The 22,059-nt window shown below is 38.3% G+C and overlaps 1 protein-coding gene across 1 annotated transcript in view; it reads left to right on the top strand.

Moving 5' to 3' along the window:
- LOC134799712 (uncharacterized) overlaps nt 1-22,059 on the top strand; it is a 96,662-nt gene that overhangs the window by 6,130 nt on the left and 68,473 nt on the right. The window contains exon 3 of the mRNA XM_063772148.1: nt 11,231-11,288. Coding sequence (XP_063628218.1) covers nt 11,231-11,288 — 58 coding nt within the window. The remainder of the gene's footprint in view (nt 1-11,230; nt 11,289-22,059) is intronic.

The raw sequence follows: 22,059 nt of genomic DNA, 5'->3' as shown, positions 1-22,059 counted from the left end.
CATGCCATTGACTCACTGTTACTCATTTAATACATCGATACATGGGTTCACATGTTAATGACTCACTGATACTTAATACATGGATTCACATGTCATTGACTCACTTTAAATCACTTAATGCATCATTACATGGACTCACTGTTACTCACTGAATACATCAATACATGGGTTCACTTGTCATTGACTCACTGATACTTAATAAATGGACTCACATGTCATTGACTCACTTTAAATCAATACATCATTACAAGGACTCACTGTTACTCATATAATACATCATTACATGGGTTCACTAGTCATTGACTTACTGATACTTAATACATCATTATATGGATTCACATGTCATTCACTGTTAATCACTTAATGCATCATTACATAGACTCACTGTTACTCATTTAATACAAAATACATGGATTCACATTTATCATTGACTCACTGTTATTTGTTACATCAATACATGGACTAACATGTCATTGTCTCACTGATACTCACTTAATAGATCAATACATGGACTTACATGTCATTGACTCAGTTACTCATTTACTATATCAATACATGGACTCATGTCAGTTACTCACTGTTACTCATTTTATACAAAAATACATGGATTCACATATATCATTAACTCACTGTCACTCGTTACATCAATACATGGACTAATATGTTATTGCTTTCACTGTTACTCATTTACTATATCAATAGGTACATAATACATACCATTGCCTCACTGTTACTCATTGAATACAAAAATAAATGGATTTACATATCATTGATTCACTATTATTCATTTACTACATCATTGCAGCTCTCCACCTGCAATGCCTCACTGTTAATGTATGTACCATATATATAGCTCACTCAAATTTAATAATTGCATGTCTTTTATACTGAATCACTCTTTATTGTTTGACATATTACCAAATTGCTATATTATTCTTTATAAATTCGCTCTTATAACTCCTGTGTTACAAATTATTATACAATACCCTTTTTTTTTTTAACGTCACAAAATGTATTATTCTTTATAAATTCGCTCTTATAATTACTCTTGTGTTACAAATTATTATACAATACGTTTTCTCATTAAGGTCACAAAATGTATTATTCTTTAAAAATTCGCTCTTATAATAATTACTCTTGTGTTACAAATTATTATACAATACGTTTTCTCTTTAAGGTCACAAAATGTATTATTCTTTAAAAATTCGCTCTTATAATAATTACTCTTGTGTTACAAATTATTATACAATACGTTTTCTCATTAAGGTCACAAAATGTATTATTCTTTAAAAATTCGCTCTTATAATAATTACTCTTGTGTTACAAATTATTATACAATACGTTTTCTCTTTAAGGTCACAAAATGTATTATTCTTTAAAAATTCGCTCTTATAATTACTCCTGTTGTTACAAATTATTATACAATAAGTACTTCTCTTTAAGGTCACAAAATTCTCTAACTCACTTTTTTTTTAAATGATCATGGATAAGTACCTATATATAAAATAAATAAATATTAGGGAACATCTTCACTGGTCAGGTACTTAACTATCTCTTAATAATATAAGTTTCTCTGTTTCACTTCATAACCAGTTGTATTGAATTGAATATATCTTTCACAATTTCATTATATTCATATTACTGTTACTCTTGTAGTGATCTCATCACAATTTCAACACAAAGATAAATAGGTAATATTTTAAACAGTCACATGCATAATTTAAGTTTTTAAGTCTCTTGACTCTCTTGTATTCCAAATTCCAAGTTATTATCACAAATATTAGTTTGCTAAGCATTTCAATTTTGCAACAGCTATGAATACTACTTTATTTTAAATTATGATTAATAAACCTCAAATTGATCATGATCACACCTTTTCACTAGGCTTGTGCCTGCTCATTCACTACAGAGAGTGCTCTGCTCTCGGTCAAAAGAACTATTTCGGTCTTTTAGTTCCTATAGTTAATGACTGACTCAAGCTTACTTTTCACATATATCATCATTATCTTTTATTTAATAACATCTTTAACATTATTAACATATATCAATTGTTGTGATAGTAAACATATTTACCCTCTGCTTTCACTCTGAATCACTATGTATGTATACTAGTATACTTATCTCCCACAAAAAAAATATTTTAAGCCTTAACACCTTGTTTATTAGTTTAGTACCCTCTCTATTAAGTTCTACATCAACTTGTACCGGACATAAAATTATATCATTGCGCAACTCTAGGTATGAAATCATATTTACTAACTGTGCTGCAAATGGCAATTCAACCATTTATTACTTTAAGGGTCTAGCAAAGTTTATATATTCCTAAATCATCCTAAAGGACACATACACATAGAGTACACAACAGTCAGTGTTTTAATAATTTGTAGAGTATAATTTACTTTCATAAGGCGCTAACTGACTGCCACTAAAGTGCCTGCAATAGCTTGTGAGCCCAATGAATAGGCTACATTCCTACTAGTCAAATCAGCTTCTTTTTTTAGAACTGTCAAAACGATTTTTTTAATATGGAATTTATATGAAAACAAATATAATGACGTCACGGTAAACTCACCTACTTTTTATATTTCAATCCGATTTATGAAATACAAATTGTGTTTAAAAATAGCTGTTATCTATGTTTTTCTAATAATTATCTGGTGCTTTATTTCATGCACGGTTTGAAATAATTTATTTTAAGTACAGGAAACATCCCTGTTGTACATAATCCATCAGGGGTAACCGTGTACAACACTGCAGTCTATACATAAACATTACAGGACTTGAACAGGAAAACATTTTTACTAATTTCATACAAACATAAGTCATCAATAATTTTAACGACATTCTATAACATACTACAGTAATAAATAAAACTTAAATTATCATTCTGACATTGTCTACTTCTATGGTCACTACTTTCCTACCTACATGATTAACTAACAAATTGCATAAACCCCACAATAAAGTTATTAAGGTGACATGGACTGACCGGGTCCATGAGTAAATTTCAAACATCAGTTCTCTCTCTCTTTCTCTCAGGATGCTTGGTAGCTCAGGCTTTCAAAATCAACTTATGCCTGGTATTGTACCCTGCTAATATAAATTTACTTGAAATTATTACCTATTTTTTTTTTATATATGTTACCTGAACCAGCCTTTTTACTGAATATCTTTTTTTCGCTAGGTGGCTCTGCTACCGCCATCATCCAAAATTACGTCTCGCATTTTTACTTTGATATAAAAAAAACTACAATGTTTCGATCAAGAAATATCAACGTCAGTGAATTATTATCAAACAAACTTTATGCACAAGTGTTATTATAGTGAATCCCGTGATATTTGTGGTATAAACTTGCCGAAACTTGTGATTTCTGAACCAAAGCAGGGGTGCGAAACTCCTGACTTCGGTCAAACTCGGCTCCGCTCGGCTCAGCATTGCTCCGAGCAATTATTAGGGTTGGCACCACTTGACTTCCTTTTGCGTGCACGACCACAGATAAGATAATCACTTGATTTTTGACAACCCTAAATAGCCGAAAGGGATAGTGCCATATATTAGAAAGGGACGGCATGATTCGACCCTGAAACGCTGTCAAACTTCGGTTTTGTAGGAAGTTTCCTTTCTGTTTTGACATTTAAGTGCTTACTTTTTACCCCATTATAAAATTCCATTCATGCACAGACTACCCTATTTCCAACTCCTGTAACTGTGATTCAATACAGAATACTGATGTAATAAAATATCTTGGTCTATTAGTAGATGAAAAACTGAATTTCAAAAACCACATTCACAAACTCTCTGCTAGAATAAGAAAATCCATATTTATTTTTAAAAAGCTTCGTAACACTGCCGATGATTCTGTGCTTAAATTAGTTTACACCGCGCTCTGTCGGTCTGTGATTAGCTACTGCATCACAGTTCACAGTTTGGGGAAGTGCGGCAAAAGACCTCTATGCTGGAAATTGAAAGGGCTCAACACTCTGTTTTAAAATTGATGCTTAAAAAAACCCTTTTGATTTCCAACCATAGATCTCTACGCCGAAGCCAAGGTCTTAACTGTATGTCAGCTATTTTTAATGAAAATCTCTTTACACACACACAAATTCTCAAAATTGTTGCCTTGCTATAGTTCTTTAATTAATAAACGCATCTTTAACTTACCAATTCCAGAAGTCCGTTCCGCCTTTGGGAAACTTTTTGGGGAAAGAGTCAGAGTGACTACTTACAACGCTTTGCTTAAACACTGCAACCTTAAATATTTACCATTATAGAAGCTAAAATACTCTTATTTAAATTTTTACATTCACTTACTTATGCCGAGACAGAAGATATTGTAGTTAAAATACTTTAAGTTTAGTTTCCATACCTTGCAATAAGATTGTATATTTTCTCTTACTTGTATTTAAGTGAAATTGAAATCGTTTATTGCATATCACATAGCAGCTTCGTGCTTCTCTTTAAGTTTGTTATTTGTAATTGTAACTTTATTGTGTAACTAGTTCAATAATTTTAACTGTAACTGGTTCCCCTCGATACAGGCGTAGCCTTGTGTGGAGACCTGGAGTCCCCTGACATATTCTGTTGTGTGTTTTTATTGATAATAAAATTTATACTTATTCTTATTTTTATATCACTTATTACCTAATGCCATTTTATCATGATAATAATTTTCTATGCCGTGTGAAAATATCTGATGGCAGGCCTCGCTACCATCTATGTGAATGAGATGAATGACTATTACAACAATCCATATCCAGAGACCTACTACTCACTTGTCTATATTATGGTGCATACTGATATTTGATATAGTACTGCCTTGCCTTGCACTTGACTTTTCCTTACTTTTTCTGTCACACTTTCTACTACAACCATGGAATCTTCCCATTTTTCACTTTTACTGTTTAAACTGACAATATGAAAACAAATCCACATACACATAACATGATAGTTACAACCAGTAATTCAGAGTGAAATTCAAAAGTAACAATTATGTACCAGAATTTCCTTAAAACTGATTTCCATTCACAATCAATATGCTCACGAGAAGCCAAACACATACTATTAATCGCTTGGTACTATTACAGCTATTGGAGTTACTGTAAGCATTTCAATAACAAAAAAAAAGAAATTACGCACACGAACAAAAGATAAACACATGAAACATGCTCTTGTTAGTACATTCACGACACAAAACACGCTATGTTATCTTATTCTTTTATTATGTGGACGTCAGTAAGTAGTGTAAAGTTTGTTCAAATAGGTTAGTTTTCCTTAAACGGATATCACTTTCTCCAACTCCCAGATTTGTTAGTGAATAATCACTTCTCTGACTGCCAAAACACGGTGAAAACAGATGAAAATAATTGGAATTATCAGACCTCTGGCTCCCAATTTATAGAAATAGCGTCTTTTCCAACTAGCGGGCGTCGGTTTCAAAGCAAGCTGCTCCAACATATCCCGGCTTCTGAATTGAAAGCCCACCCTGTGAGCCTTGTTCTGGGGATTATTATGCTGCTTTCAAATATAAAGACGATGTTCTTCTTGACAGGTTTATAATTAATATTCGTTTTACAAAGCAAGTTTCTCATTTAGTCCCCATACTTCACAAGTTTACAGGCCAAAGCTAAGAGTCACAGATAACATATATCAGCCCTACGCACTGTCATTAGAACTAATATTACAATCATCGTACGTTGGTACACTGTATTAGCCATATTGTTTTATTAAGCCGTTACGTTGTTAAGCTTGGAATAATACTATATAATATAAACTAGTACAGAATATAAAATGCTAATATGTTAATAGGCAATATTTTAAGATAAAAGTTCTATAATATAATACAAGATTACAATTGTCATCAAAATTCATTGACGTACAGAAGTCAAATACGTTTTTAAACTGACGCAAAATGATACCAGCATAATAAAAATTGATCCCAATCAGTAAAGATGAGTCTTTAAACTTTTTTCATTTTAAGCGAGTTTTGAAGGAACATAATACTTAAATTCGACTGTAATCGTATTGTTTTAAGATAGTTTACTGCGGTTTTCAACCATTATAACAGCAAATCAAATTTAAATGAGACGCGAGCTGATATTTATGTACTTACCCTATTTTTTGAAATACAATTTATCTACTGGTATACTTTCTCGTGTGCGTATATGATTTAATGTCAATATAATTGTCAAAAGCAAGAAAATCAAGCTGTCATTTTCATTTGAAGAAGTACACGTGTGCTCCGGTGTAGCCTCAACGGGCATCTGACTTGAAGAAGAATTTTGAGTGATGTCGTCAATGTATGGAAATTGTTCGAAAGTTTACATTTGAGATTGAATTTCTGTGTTGTCTTTGTGAGTAAAAATATAAATCGATAATAAATTGGTAGCTGAATTATCTAGCTTTCAGAATCATACAATAATTCTATTACTGTCAAAGACAAAATTGTTTTGCTTCTGTCTCAAACGGAACTCCATATTTAGATTTTTTTATACTTTTAGTGTCGATTTGTAGAGAATAACAGCAAATTAAAAATATAATGGCATGAAGAGTCTGTACACAGTTTCTTCGTGAACAAATTTACGTGTAATTTAATGCAATTATTAAACATTTATTGAACAAATTATGGTTACAAAGTGAGGTCTAAATCGAAAACGTCATATACCGGCCCCTTAAGCAATGTATAGTCAAATAACGTTTCACATTTTACATAGAAGTCGTTATTTTCGAAAATAAAACTTTTTGCAAAAATAAAGAAAACCCACGTATCCAAAAGGATGTAATAAAATATTATCCTTTTTTAAGTAAATGATGATTATAAAAAATATTAAAATTATTATATTTACATGTTTTTTAATGTATCTTCTTCCTCTTGTTAGTTGACTACCTAAGAATAACATACTAGTTTACATTCTGCTGCCGTTGTTACTTTGTGTCACAAAAAAACTAGTACCGGTATAAAATACCGTGATTGGATTTTAACCTAAATATGAATAAAAGCATAGGTAAATTGTATCTATGCAACATATATTTTAATCTTATGGTCATTTGTGTACCTACCTAAGTGTAAGCAAAGACATATGTAACTTCGTATAAGACGAATAAAGTCTAAGGAAAAAACGTGCCTCGGAATTCAAGTAAAAGTCATTCTCGAATAGATGCCGCCCACACCTTTAGCCTATCCTCGGCTAGATGGCGTGACGACACCGTTTCATATTTAACAATTTTAACACATAGATATCAGTGAATGAACATGGATCAAATTGATATAAAAATAATAAAATCATTTATCCATATATATACATTTTTTGATAACTTTATACGTTTTCATTTTGAGTTTTAGTCGTGTGTCGATAGATGGCAGTAAATTTACAGTGACTACAAAATTTACAATGACAGGACCCCTCTATACTATCTATTCTTTTTGGTGTAAGTAAGTAGATGATTAAATGTATCTAAAACCATGTTTATGAGACTCAAACTATAAGTTGATGTGTAGGTTAGTCATGTCCTAGTCTAGTCATGAATAAGAGAGAAGTTCTGTTAGTCAATATTAATGCCAAATGAACATTCGACCTATTGTGTTTCGACCAATGGTTTCTCTGGTAATAATGACAGTTACTAAATGATTATTCTACGAATAGTAAATATGCGTATCAATGTTCTGCTTATTGACTACTCTCGCAAACGACTATTATGCGTAATGAGATTCGACCAATCGTTACTCTGCCAAACAACCCGTCTGCGAATCGTTGTCGGCGAAACAAAGATCGGCGTAATTATTCTCGGAATATCAATAGGGCAACATTTGATACCTATATCACCATAACACAAAATTAAAAGGATTTGTCTGGCTCCTAATGGACGTCTTAAATAATACAAACCTAAGAAACGGAATATATTATAAAATGATCAAACATATGCTATCTATTGTGATTTTATTTTTTGCGCAAAAGCCGGATACGCACAAACTATTAATAGTTATGACAATAGATTCACGGGCTGCGGCCGAACCCACAAATTCGTGCACTTATTACGAGCGTGTAGTTTTCCCTAAATAACATATTTTTACCCTAATTTGTGCTAAATAAACTCATTTAACTCTTTTACTGTAATAAATAAGTATTAAATAGCAACTTTGATACCAAAATTATACGAAATTATGAACTTACGTGTGTGAGTCACCACTCACACCAAAATACGCCACCATCTTCAACACTGTCTTGCGACCGACTGATGCCATTGACCTACGGTATTTAGCACTCAAACGTGTCGCTACGCTAATATCTGCAGTTTAGGAGTAATTCTCAAAAAAGTGGCATCTTAAGCTGTCATCGAGTTTTTGAATTGAATGTATGTTTATTTGCTCTTTTTCATATGAAACAAAAATGTATCTAGACAAACTAAAACAATGTTTATCGAGGTCAAGTCATTATTTATATTTAAATTTAATACTTATATTTATAAAAAATAAAGAGTAGCACTTTTCACTGTAACCTGTCTTGTCCAAAAGCATCGCTCTTCCAGTTTTAGTTCTGTAGATTTTATAAGCACCAATTTATGTAAATAAAATATCATGCTATAGGTATAATAACATAAACAATAAGTACCTTTTAAAATGTACATTGCATGGGCCTTATCTATATTTTTTTTACAACTATATTCACGCACGAAGTTTGTCCAATGATATTTTCACTGTAACCTGTACATCCGCGGTATTGCATCTGACTCACACACAGAAAATTTTATTTAGATTATAACTATGGCAAAATATTAGGTAAGTATCAAGCTATCCACCGTAGGGTACCATCATGACCCAAGTGTCGTAGTTTCGTAGAGATATGTAGTTAAAGGCAGGAATCTGGGGTTTGTAACGGAATGTTGTAACGAAAGGTGGACGGCAGACGGCCTAGAGGACCAAGTCCAACGAGATGGTGTGACCAAATATCCGCCCAGACGGACATCACACTAAGCAACGCTTTCCACAAAGCAACCGACAGGGAGAAGTGGAGAGCTGCCATAGGAAAAATTAGTAAGCGGAGTCACGATCCTCAGCAGTGAGGGACCGACTTAGAAGAAGAAGAACGGAATGTTAACTTTAACTTGTCTCAATTATTTTACGAATTAGGTATGGGACCTAATGTAATAATATCATTTTAATATTGTATAAAGGCTTATTCATCTATGCTAAAAGTGAGACATTCGTATTATTATCCGTTCAAGAGAAAAAATAATAAAGAATGTATTTTTTACTGTAAACTGCTTAACCTGTGTTCAATGTATAGGTTATTGTAAGTCTTGAAAATAACTTCTTCATTTTCCGTTCCCTTTTGAAAATTTGGGGTACTTGAAGTAGTAAAACATATTATTCGTTCTTAAAAGTGAAAAAAATACAAAAAAAAAATTTTTCATTAACTTTAACCTGTCGATGCCACTTTCTTGAGAATCACTCACAAAGTATTATGATGCTTGGAGGTAACGGGTTATTCCCACTAGTTACCACCAAGTTGTTACCAGTGGTAATTACTGGGAATTTTTTTCCCACCTTTTACCACTGGTAACTACTGGGAATAAAAATTCCCAGTAGTTACCACCAACTCGGTTTAGTGGTAACTACTGGGAATTTTTATTCCCAGTAGTTACCACCAAAATTTTGTTAGAGTTAAATACTAATAAAAACACTATAAATAGTGTAGTATAAATATATAGAGTAATTTAATAAATAATTATAAGTCGATTAGTGTTTTAGTAAACTCCCTTAAAAGTGACCAAAAATATTGAAACAGTTTAACCGGTACTAGTACAAAAACTATGATATATGTACTTAAGGATAAATTTAATAATCCATTTAGATGATTTTTCAGGTGATTTTATTAGGTAATTCAAAATAACTCTATTTATACTATTCATACCTACTGTTTTTATTAGTATTTAACTCTAACAAAGTTTTGGTGGTAGTAGTAGTTACCAGTGGTAAAAGGTGGGAAAAAAATTCCCAGTAGTTACCACTGGTAAAAACTTGGTGGTAACTACTGGGAATAGCCTGAGGTAACCTTGGTAACTTCATTATATTTTTTCAATGAATGCCCTAAGTGACCCTTATCTTATATTTAAAAAAATAAGCACCCAAATATCATTTGTTTTATTTTCTATTTTTATTATGTATATTGTACAATATATTATATAGGTACCAATCAACATATTACACAGGTAGGTATGTGATATTGATCCGGAAAAGTACACTAATTTACATTAACAAGTGGCATATTATATTGTAAATATCAAATATTGCACAATTTCCATTTTGCTATGGTTAAAATTCAATTCCAACTGAGAAATCTAATAAAATATTAAAATCCAGTAGGACACCTATACTACTATTTACTGGAAGCAATTATTTTATTCATACATTCTAGTTTATTGGCATAGTCCGCTTCTAATTGTAATCTCTTCTTCTTCAAATTTGTTCATCATTTTGAGTAACATGGCTTTTACTACGCTTTTAAAATGTCCGTCCATATTAAATAACAATTTCTAAAATGTTCAATAAACCGCAAGTGACAATTTAAATTGACGTACGTAGGGAGAAATTATATTCGTTTTGGTTCGACGTACATTGCTGCTTTTCTTAGCGCAATACTGCTCATTGAGTGTTGCCCTACTTTAGTTTGCTTTACATTGCTACTGACAACATTTGCTTGACCCACTATATCTGTCTGTGCGTGCGTAATAAGTTTATGGTTTTCACATTGACATCTCATAAGCTGACATCTCTGACGCCACGTCACCGAAGTGTTAAAACTGAAATTGATCTTTATGCATATTATGGACGTAGGTCTATGTTGCTCTGTGGTCTGTGACCGATTAATCGGTCCTTGGCGTTGAACCTGCGGTGCGGATATATCGGTCATTGGCGTCCAAAAGGTTCATGATGTCACACGCTTTACACGTACGTTTCATTTCTATTATATACTTCTTTGTTTTGTGATCACTAGGTACTTATTACTTATTTGGCAGGCACGTAGTAGGTACCTACGTACAGCTAACACTATATCTACACAAATCAAATCTTCACAACCCGCTTTTAAAAGTTCACATGTTCATGGTATACCTACTTCATTTGCAACTATGATGAGTATGATGATTAATGAGTGATCTGTGTCTCTATTAAAATCGTCGGTCATCAACGAATGGAAATAATTATAACACTAAATATAATCGTATTCCTTTCAGTGTCAGCCTATGAATGGGCCGAGAATTTTGACAAATATTTTACAACAACATCTACCACGTGAGTTATGTTCATGTCTACATATGATAGGGAATATGCATTCAGCCAACTAAACAAATAGGTATCGAGGGCTGCGGGCTGCGGGGTGTGTAATGATCGATATAAAAATATATATTATTTACTTTCGTCCCATTCGTTTTTCATCAAGTTCTTAAATTAGTCCTATTCTGCTTTTATCACCCATTCTACATTCGTAACAATCGTCAGTGGCTTTCAATGTAGAATGCGTGACAAAAGCAGAATAGGCCTATTTTTTTAATTTTAATTATTTAGAAAACCAAACAGTCATATAAACATATCAAAAATACAATACAAAAGATGTACTGCAACAAAAGATACTCAAAGGATCGCCGTGGACGTATGCCACGATTATAAACTTTAAGGTGAAGTGGCATACGACCACGGCTATCCTCTGAATCTCTGTAAATATATAAAAAAAATGATAACTCTTATAATTTTCCTATATGATAATTTCAGATAAGAATTCTTTCTTGTTTCATACTTTTTAGAGCGCGATTTGCAGTAGTCGGGTTTTAGTTTTTGAACTTATTTTTTATTTAATTAATTTTGGGGTCAGGATTTCGTTACTTACAATAATATTTGAAGTCAATTTATATTACTTTTGCGAGGTCGTCCTCAGTACAGAAATGCACGTAGAGCGCCGCATACATCGGGCTACGCCCGACAATCTTTGGCATGAAGGCGCTTTCGGCGCCTGGCTTTGGAACGCGTACAGCGAGCCTCGTACGTCGGGCTACGCCCGACTCTTTTAGTATGAGGGCGCCTTCGGCGTCCGGCTTTGGAAGGCGTACATCGTGCCTCGTACGTCGGGCTACGCCCGACTCCTTTAGTATGAGGGCGCCGAAGGCGCCCGGCTTTGGAACGCGTACAGCGAGCCTAGTACGTCGGGCTACGCCCGACTCTTTTAGTATGAGGGCGCCGAAGGCGCCCGGCTTTGGAACGCGTACATCGTGCTTCGTACGTCGGGCTACGCCCGACTCTTTTAGTATGAGGGCGCCAAAGGCGCCCGGCTTTGGAACGCGTACATCAGGCCTCGTACGTTGGGCTACGCCCGACTCTTTTAGTATGAGGGCGCCGAAGGCGCCCGGCTTTGGAACGAGTACATCGTGCATCGTACGTCGGGCTACGCCCGACTCATTTAGTATGAGGGCGCCGGGCTTTGGAACGCGTACATCGTGCTTCGTACGTCGGGCTACGCCCGACTCATTTAGTATGAGGGCGCCGGGCTTTGGAACGCGTACATCGTGCTTCGTACGTCGGGCTACGCCCGACTCATTTAGTATGAGGGCGCCGGGCTTTGGAACGCGTACATCGTGCTTCGTACGTCGGGCTACGCCCGACTCATTTAGTATGAGGGCGCCGGGCTTTGGAACGCGTACATCGTGCTTCGTACGTCGGGCTACGCCCGACTCTTTTAGTATGAGGGCGCCGGAGGCGCCCGGCTTTGGAACGCGTACATCGTGCTTCGTACGTCGGGCTACGCCCGACTCATTTAGTATGAGGGCGCCGGGCTTTGGAACGCGTACATCGTGCTTCGTACGTCGGGCTACGCCCGACTCTTTAGTATGAGGGCGCCGAAGGCGCCCGGCTTTGGAACACGTACATCGTGCCTCGTACGTCGGGCTACGCCCGACACTTTTAGTATGAGGGCGCCAAAGGCGCCCGGCTTTGGAACGCGTACATCGTGCTTCGTACGTCGGGCTACGCCCGACTCTTTTAGTATGAGGGCGCCGAAGGCGGTTTACGCATGGGTTTACGATCCTCGACGCTATTGTACTAGCGGAGTATTATTATTGGACGTAGTCCATAATATTACATAAATCAAGTACCTATACTTTGTCCATGATTTATTTCATTCTAAAATTACATTGAGTTGATAATGTGCGAGTGTATTAAAAGAAAAATTATGTAAGCACATTCATGAGGTTTACACGTACAAAGATAAGCTTTTTCACACTTGGTACGCCGCCGTTATAGAGTACCTACTATTGTAGAAAGTAACTAATTTTATTTTTATTTTATTTTATTTTCTCCTTATTTATTTCTCCTCTTAAGTTAGGTAATTTATAATATGAATATAAAAGTAAAATATAAAAACATTTACAAAACAATATAAAATACATATAAACACATTATAAAAAACCTAACCTAGATTGCCGCCGGCAGCGGGGCTTGGCCCAAGCTGCCGGTGGTCAGGGCCGCAGAGTGAGGAACCGACGTACTATACGCGCCGTGTCCAAAATTACCGCCTTCTGCATCTGACCCTTGATCCAACCACCCAGCGAGAGTCTCTCTAGGTGTTGGTCGAGACTCTTCGCTATTAGACCGTTCACTGAAACGACTATCGGGACAATGATCGTCGAATCAACATCCCACATGGCGGTTATCTCGTGAGCCAAGTCTAGGTACTTACTGGACTTGTCCTTCTCGGCCTTCACGAGATTCTCATCATGAGGGATGGTGACGTCGGCGAGCACGGCCCGGCGCTGCAATCGGTCTATCAGCACGATGTCAGGCTTATTGGCGACAATAGTCCTGTCAGTGATGATAGATCGATCCCAATAGAGCGTGGCACGACCATTCTCGAGAACAGGCGCAGGTAAGTACTTGTAGTATGGTACTTCGCGGTCCACAAGGCCATACAGAAGACTTGCTCTTCTGCGTGCTGGTGAATAATCCTGGCTACGAGATTATGTCTGTGCAAGTACTCGCCGTTAGCAAGATGAGAACAACCGGAAATGATATGCCTGAGTGACTCTCCGGGACGGCGGCATGCCCGACAAATGTCGACCGTACCGTCCTTCAGGATATATTTCCGATAGTTGTTCGTCATCATCACTTCGTCCGCAATTGCACAGGCAAAACCCTCGGTTTCTCCGAAGAGGTCCCCGAATCGTAACCAGTTCACCGACGCGAGCAGGTCCACATCGGGTCCCGTGAGGGCCTTGTAGAACCGCCCGTGTAGCACCTTACTCTCCCATGCCGCCTTGCGATCCGCAGTACTTAGTACCACAGGTTTGCGCCAGTTCTCATTTGCCAAGGAGAGCGGCGTGAGGTTCCTGTCTACTGCCACCACATCACGATGCATCCCACACTCGTTGTTAAGGAAATAATTCCTGAGATTGTACACCTCGCGGTTGTGGAGATCCTTGGCGTTTAGGAAGCCTCGGCGTCCACACTTCCGTGGGATGTACAATCTCATAACTGACGAGCGTGGGTGTAGCATGCGATGTGTGGTGAGCAGTGACCGGACCCTCTGATCCAGGGCGTCCAGCTCGGTCTGAGTCCACCTTAGTATGCCAAAGGAGTAAGTGAGTAGGGGCATTACCCAGGCGTTGAAGGCGCGCACTTTGTTGCCTCCTGACAAAAGACTGTCTAATACCCTCGTCCTCAATACCCAACGACTGTGACATACCAAGGTATTTATAGGTTTCTGATTCAGAGATAGATCTGAAAGACATTGTTTCAGAAAGTTGTAAATTTGTTGAATTTACAACCCTCCCCCGCTGTACATGCATAACCGCACATGTATCGACACCAAACTCCATGTGGATGGCACTACTGAAGACTTCGGTGGTTTTCAGTAGCTCCAACAAGTCTTGGCTATTTGGTGCAAATAATTTGAGGTCATCCATGTACAGAAGGTGAGAAATGACTTCCACCCTCTCTCCGAAGCCGGCAACCTAGTCCCAAATCCTTCAGCAGGGTGCTGAGGGGATTCAGAGCTAGGCAGAACCATAGGGGACTCAGACTGTCGCCCTGAAAGATTCCTCGTTCAATCCTTATAAAATCCTGCGGGCCAGGTCGGTCATCTCCGCCTCCTGGTTGACGAAGGACTGTGGTCCACTGCCCCATACACGCGCTTAGGAAGGCTCTCAAAGCTGCATCAAGTTTATACAGCTCTAAGACCCTCCCCAGCCATGAATGAGGCACCGAATCATAGGCCTTCTTGTAGTCAATCCAAGCCAGAGGCGTATTTAGAAATTTGGCGCCCCGGGCCAATAAGTTTTTGCCGCCCCAGAAATCAAGGAAAAAAGCGATTTAAATAATAAAAAAATTAATTATTAATTATTTTTACAAATTTTTAGTTATTTTTTGATGTCTACAGTTTTTTTCGGTGTGCATAATTATTCACAAATTCATCAATAATAATATCGTTACTTAATTTTTGTGTAACATCCGCTTCAATGTTCAAAATGGCTAAACTGTTTAACCGTTCTTCGCTAATCTTTGAGCGAAGGTAATTTTTTATCCTTTTTAGCGCCGAAAATGATCTTTCAGTACTGCAGTTTGTCACTGCAGTGCATAAAAAGATGCGTAGCGCAATTTCTGTATACGGAAAAGCTTCTTTCAAGTCTTTGTTTTTTATATGCGCTTCAGACAACGTATTCGTTTTAGCCAAAAATGCGAAATGTTCGGTTACTGCGTCATATGCGGTCTTGCGCCGCTTTAGCTCGCCCAACAATTGGTCGCATACAGGAACAAAGGCATTAATTCTGAAATGGTCACGAGCTTGTAACAACACTTCTCCCTCGCTCGACTCGTCGTCTCTTTTCTTCCTCTTAATAATTCTTTTTTGAGTGCTTCTATAATCTTCTGAGGATTTTTTTTCCTGCCTCTTCAAAAGCATCAAAACATTCTCTTTTATCTGCTACAAACGAGATCAATGAGTCGTAGAGCTTGGAAACGACTTCGACGTCTGTATCGACTCCTTGTAGAGTTTTAGAAACAATATTAAACTGTTTTAATATAGCTCCCCAAAATTCTGATAGTATAGCCGTTTCCAGGGACCTAAGCTGACTTAATTAACCTTTGGCTTCATTCCTAGCTAAAACTTTTTGAGTAGGGTCATTTGTTATGGTTTCAAGGGCCGCTATAACTTGGTTCCAATCTCTGTTTAGACTGACACAAGCATCGTCCCTAGCCGACGCGTCTGTGACAAACTTTTTAAAGTAACATTTTCGGGCATAGTCAAAAATGATTGTAGTAATTTTGCATGTAAAAAATACATACAGACTTTGCAACAGCCCGAAATATTTTGTTGCTTCTGAACAACATTCAGCTGCCGATGTACCAATCAAGTTCAACGAATGAGCGGCGCACGGTACGTATGTCGCATACTGACATTTTTCTTTGATCTTAGCTTGTAGACCGCCATACTGTCCAGACATATTGCTCGCATTGTCATAAGACTGTCCTCTGCAATTTTCAATATCAATATTGAGTGTTTCGAAGGTGTCCATGACGGCTTCTAACATGTCATCTGCTTTGTGGCCGGTGTTTGGTAGAAAGCAAAGAAATCGTTCTATTGGTTCTGCATTATCTTGAACAAATCTGACAATCAAAGAAAGCTGATCAACATCTGTATTATCAGGGGTTGAATCCACGCTAAATGAAAAGTATTTAGCTTTGTGAAGTTGTTCAACTATATTTTCTGTCACTTTATCTGCCATAATTTTTATAATTTTTTCGTAAGTTGCGAATGATAAATAGGACGTATTGCCTTTTCCGGGATTTCCTAAAGTTTCTACATGCTTCGCCAAAAATGGGTCAAATTCGGAAATAGCTTCTATAATCATCAGAAAATTGCCATTATTAGTTGCTCCGAATTTATCTGTCTTGCCACGAAAAGAAAGACCTCGCGTAGCTAGTGACTTGACCGCCACAACCACTCTATGCAACACATTTCGCCAATATATTTTCTCATCTTCTAATTGCTCAAATAATTTATAGTCGATTCTGGCTTCAGTTTGGCCGCGCGTTTTCATTTTTAAAATACAATTTTTGTGCCCCAAACTAACTTCATGACCTTGAACTCTTTCATACGCATGTTTCCAGTCACTGAAACCTTGTTCACTGGCGAGGGGACTTATTCCACAGTCAAAAAGTCTACATGGCCCGCAAAACACAGACCCTAACGATTTTGAATAAATTAAGTAACTTCGAGTTACCTTTTCGCCATTTATCAAATTTGTTTTGAATAAATCTTTTTTTAGATAGCGGTGTCGGTCATCTGCTTTTCGTTTCGATTTTGTAAAGTCTTCACCTTCGATATTTTGATTAAAGCCATTTTTTGCGAAATAGTCTATCAAATCTTCACTAACCCGCCACTTAGCGGGATCATTTTCGACACACAATTGTGTTTCTATAGGTTTGCTAGTGGAAGCACAAGCAGGGTCATAATCATGACCATCATGAGAGTCAACATGCAAAGGTGCAGACAGTAAACCACTTAAATCACCCGATAAAGCATTTGGAGAAGATGTTGTCACAGAACCAGTAGCAGTGTTAGTAATGTTAGTTTCGGTTAGGGTTTGATCATGCAATTCTTGCGAAATTAATTTATCTTCAGCCATAGTCTGCAAAAGTAAAAAAAATAAAGCAACCAACGCCATAAAGTTTATTAAATACTTCAATAGATAAAAAAAAGGATTTAGTTTCATCACACTTGAAAACTCTCGAAAAAGATCTTAATTTCACACATCATGTAAAAATAAAACCATCCCAAACAAACACAAAACAAAAACTTTCAATTTCATGCCTATTAAATTAGGTAGTTAGGTAAGTCAGCAAATTCAAAATTGCCGGCGTTGCCACGCGCGATTCCATTTGCCAAACTTCAAGAAAATGTATCGCATAGTTATACCAAGGACCCCTATTCGACAAGTGACGATTGACGTATCGTGTTGATCTCCCGTTGATGTGGGAAAAATCATAAGTTCTCGAAGGCTGCTATTTAACTGATCACCAGATTTAGTAAAATTTAATACCAAAAAAATCTATTTTACCACCCTAAAATCATGAATGATCACCAAAATTATAACACCATTTTAATGTGAAATGATTACCAATTTTATTACATTTTACTATCCTTTTAAAGGAAATGACACCAAACTAATCATTATTAACCCAAAAATAGTTCATGATTACCAAATTTCAAACCCCATTTTAATGTGAAATGATAACCAAATTTTTACATCTTGCTATCCTATTAAAGAAAATGACATCAAAATAATCATTGTAAACCCAAAAATAGTAAATGACCACCAAAATTAGAACTCCATTTTAATGTAAAATGATAACCAAATTTTTAAATCTTGCTATCCTACTAAAGCAAATGACTCCAAAATAATCATTGTAAACGCAAAAATAGTAAATGATCACAACAATTCTAACCACATTTTAATTAAAAATGTGCAAATATTTAATATATCGTTATCCTATTAAATTAATTAATGCACTTCGTCACCTTTTTCTAGTAGCATTTTATTTCTGTAACAGTCGCAGTTCTAACCTAACCTAACCCACTTTTCTAGTAGCATTTTGTTTCTGTAAGGGTCGCAGTTCAAACCTAACCTAACCCACTTTTCTAGTAGCATTTCTTTTCTGCAAGGGTCGCAGTTCAAACCTAACCTAACCCACTTTTCTAGTAGCATTTCGTTTCTGTATGGGTCGCAGTTCAAACCTAACCTAACCCACTTTTCTAGTAGCATTTCTTTTCTGTAAGGGTCGCAGTTCAAACCTAACCCACTTTTCTAGTAGCGTTTCGTATCTGTATGGGTAGCAGTTGAAACTAAACCTAACCTACTTTTCTAGTACCATTTCGTTTCTGTAAGGGTCGCAGTGCTAACCTAACCTAACCCACTTAACTGATAGCAGTGTAACTTACTTTTCTAGTAGCATAACGAAATGCTACTAGAAAAGTAGATTAGGTTAGGTAGGTATACTAGGTATGCGGTGCGGGCTACGGGGGATTGAGCGGGAGGGGCTAGTAATTTTGGCATCAGTTTACTTTATTTGGTAATATGTATACATTTTTTGGTAATCATAGTGGTTTATTTAGGTGAAAATATCGCATTAATTTGGTCTTCAAGATTTGGTGATCATTAATGATTTTTGGTGATCATTCAATATATTTGGTATTTGAATACAATTTGAAGTGCAGTCGTAATTAAAATGGTGGTACTTTTGTATTTTTAGGCCTTATTTTTTTGGTGTTCAGTAATTTTTTTTGGTAAGCATGATTTTTTTATTTAGGGTACCAAAGTATTTTTTGGTGGTCATTATATTTGTAGCCGTTCTCGAATACGTACAATGTCAAAATTTGACATTAACAATCCACAGTTAGGGTGACAAGCAAACCAAACCGAACCACCCTTAGTTTAGAGTTGAGTTTTGGTTGTACCAAATGATATTATCCACCGTTGATGGAATCAACACTCAGTATGCAATAAAATCAACTGTTGATTTGATGTGGATGCGAAATCTGACAGTTGTACATGTCGAATTTGGCCCCTGAAGTTGATAAGTGCTGTACTGTAGTAATCTTGAATAAGTAATACCTACATTACCTACTTAAAAGAAACTAAATAATTTAAGTACGAACCTCCTTCACCACTTTTGTAGTAACGTCACTTGTAGATCCACTCGAACTGGACGCTTCGTCATCGTTTTTAATATTAGTATTTTTGTTGAAAAAAATATCAATTTTTTGCGTTTGTTCGGCGGCTTGTTTCCTTTCTATTGCTTTTTTCCTGTAAGCGTAACCGCTTGGTTTTTTTCTAGTTGAATCCATTTGATGAACTATAGGGAAGCGTGAACTGCGTAGATACCTAGCGTACTGAATGAGAATTACGTTCAATTTACGCTGCCGTGGCCGCTGGTCGCCGAAGCAATGCAATGTATCGCCCATATCGCCGCGCCGCCCCCACCTCGCTCGCCGCGCCGCCCCTCACCTTGATCGGCGCCCGCGCCGCGCGCGTGAACATGTACCTACTTAACCAAACGCGCTCCGTAGGTATTGACGAAACTTAACTTATAAGCGTGTTTTCGACCAAATGACTTACCTACTAGTTCTTGTTTTTTTATGTTAATTTTAAATTGAGATTAACAAAAAATAAATAAAAAAGGTGAGAAGTAAAAGTTGTATGAAGGACGCCAAAACAAAAAAAAATGCGATCCGCCAGGGGCGGCTATGCCGCCCCTGGCGGCTCGGCGCCCCGGGCCATGGCCCGGGTGGCCCTAGGGTAAATACGCCCCTGATCCAAGCGGCTGAGAGGGCCCCCTTGTTCCGCCGGATTTGTTGGCAGATGGTCATGTCAATGAGGAGGAGCTCTTTAGTACCACGGGACCCAACCCTACATCCATTTTGAGCAGAGGCCAAAATATTGTTTGCGACAATGTGCGCGTTGATTTTTGCTCTCAAAATGGATGTAAGGAGCTTGTAGAGTGTAGGCAAGCATGTGATGGGTCTGTAGTTCTTTGCTTCCGTGGTACTACCGGACTTATAGAGCAGGAAGGTGACACCAGTTGTTAAGGAAGGTGGGAGAGAACCAAGCTCGAGAGCTTGTTGAAATTGTGCTGCCAAGCAGGAGTGCGAGCATCGGAACCATTTTAGCCAGAAGTTGTGCAATCCATCCGGCCCATTTCCAGTTCTGGGCCGTTCGGATGGCACAACTTACGTCATCGGGGCTGATGGTGACTGCCCCCATAGGTTCGATGGACTCGCACTCACGCTCGACAACACTCATCCAACTCCTCCAGTGTGTCCGACAGGCACCGACCAGATGCTACGCCAGAAGTCATTCATGACAGTAGCATCCGGTGGCCGTGAGTCGGACGCACGAAGGTTGGTTTCCTCCCACCTTCGGTACATCTTCCTTTGGTCACTCTGGAAAAGACGATTCTGCTGGAATCGGTCCACACGCTCTCTGTAGCGGCGAATACGGTTTGCCCATGCATAGACTTTCTGCTTCAGAAAATCGATGCGCTCCGTAACGTTGGCCATGTAGTCGCGGGGCCTGATATCCGTCCCCGCGAATGCCTGGTTTACAAAGCGCATTACTCGGGGGCGATTGTTGCCCCCCCTGAAGCAGATTAGCTTTGCGATAAGAGTCCTAAAAGAGCTGATACGTCGCTTGATCCGTATTTGCCATGCGGGGGCACCTCCGGCGGTCCTAGGTGCATGTTCAGCGTCCGGAAACTTGACTCGTGCAACACGGCACGCCGCGATGGCTCCGCAATACATGATCGCGTGCGTATCATCTAAATCTTTACTAGTCCGCAAGTATGGCTCTAGTAAAGCGTTTAGGGCTCCCATTAGCGCTAGATTGCGTCTATTCATAGGCAGACGTGGTAATCGTGGCCTAGTATTGGGTGTGGAGCGATACTGCGTAATCGCCTCATCCAGAGTCCTCCTCAGTTGCTCATTGGCTGTACTACTCACACTCTGCGCGAACTCCTCCCAGTCGGCACAGAGATCTACCCGCGGCGCCCCCGGTGCCTGGTCGGGTGCCGGCACCGGATCCGGCGATGTGGCGGGCGGGTCCCTGACCGAGGTGGAGGCTGCGCGAGCAGAGAGAGCCTCCAGGCGAAGCCGATCAAGTGTCGAGTCATCCAACCGCTTTAGCCGCTGGATGACTCGCACCTGATCCGATAGCCGTTGCGCAGTCACGTCGATGGTTGGTTCGAGGGCCTGAAACAGTGGAAGCATTCGGACACGGTACGCGCATAAGTCGGTTCCCCCCTCTGTAGCCCCATAGTAGGCGCGCATGACGTTCTCATTCATGGTTTGAGACCATCGCATGCGACGCACTACACCACCGGTAGCGGGAGCCGTGGGCGGAGCAAGATGTCCCGCAGGCCCCAAGCGTGCCGACAGCGGTGGCCGCCCGCGTCGCGCTGGTGGTCGTGGCGGCGGCGGCGGCGGCCCGCACTCGTCGCACGACTCGCCGGTATCGGGCGCAGTGGC

The sequence above is a fragment of the Cydia splendana genome, chromosome 18, assembly GCF_910591565.1.
Source record: "Cydia splendana chromosome 18, ilCydSple1.2, whole genome shotgun sequence".
NCBI classification, from domain to species: Eukaryota; Metazoa; Arthropoda; class Insecta; order Lepidoptera; family Tortricidae; genus Cydia; species Cydia splendana.
Note: the sequence above shows the minus strand (reverse complement) of the source record. Positions and strands in the feature narration are given on the sequence as shown.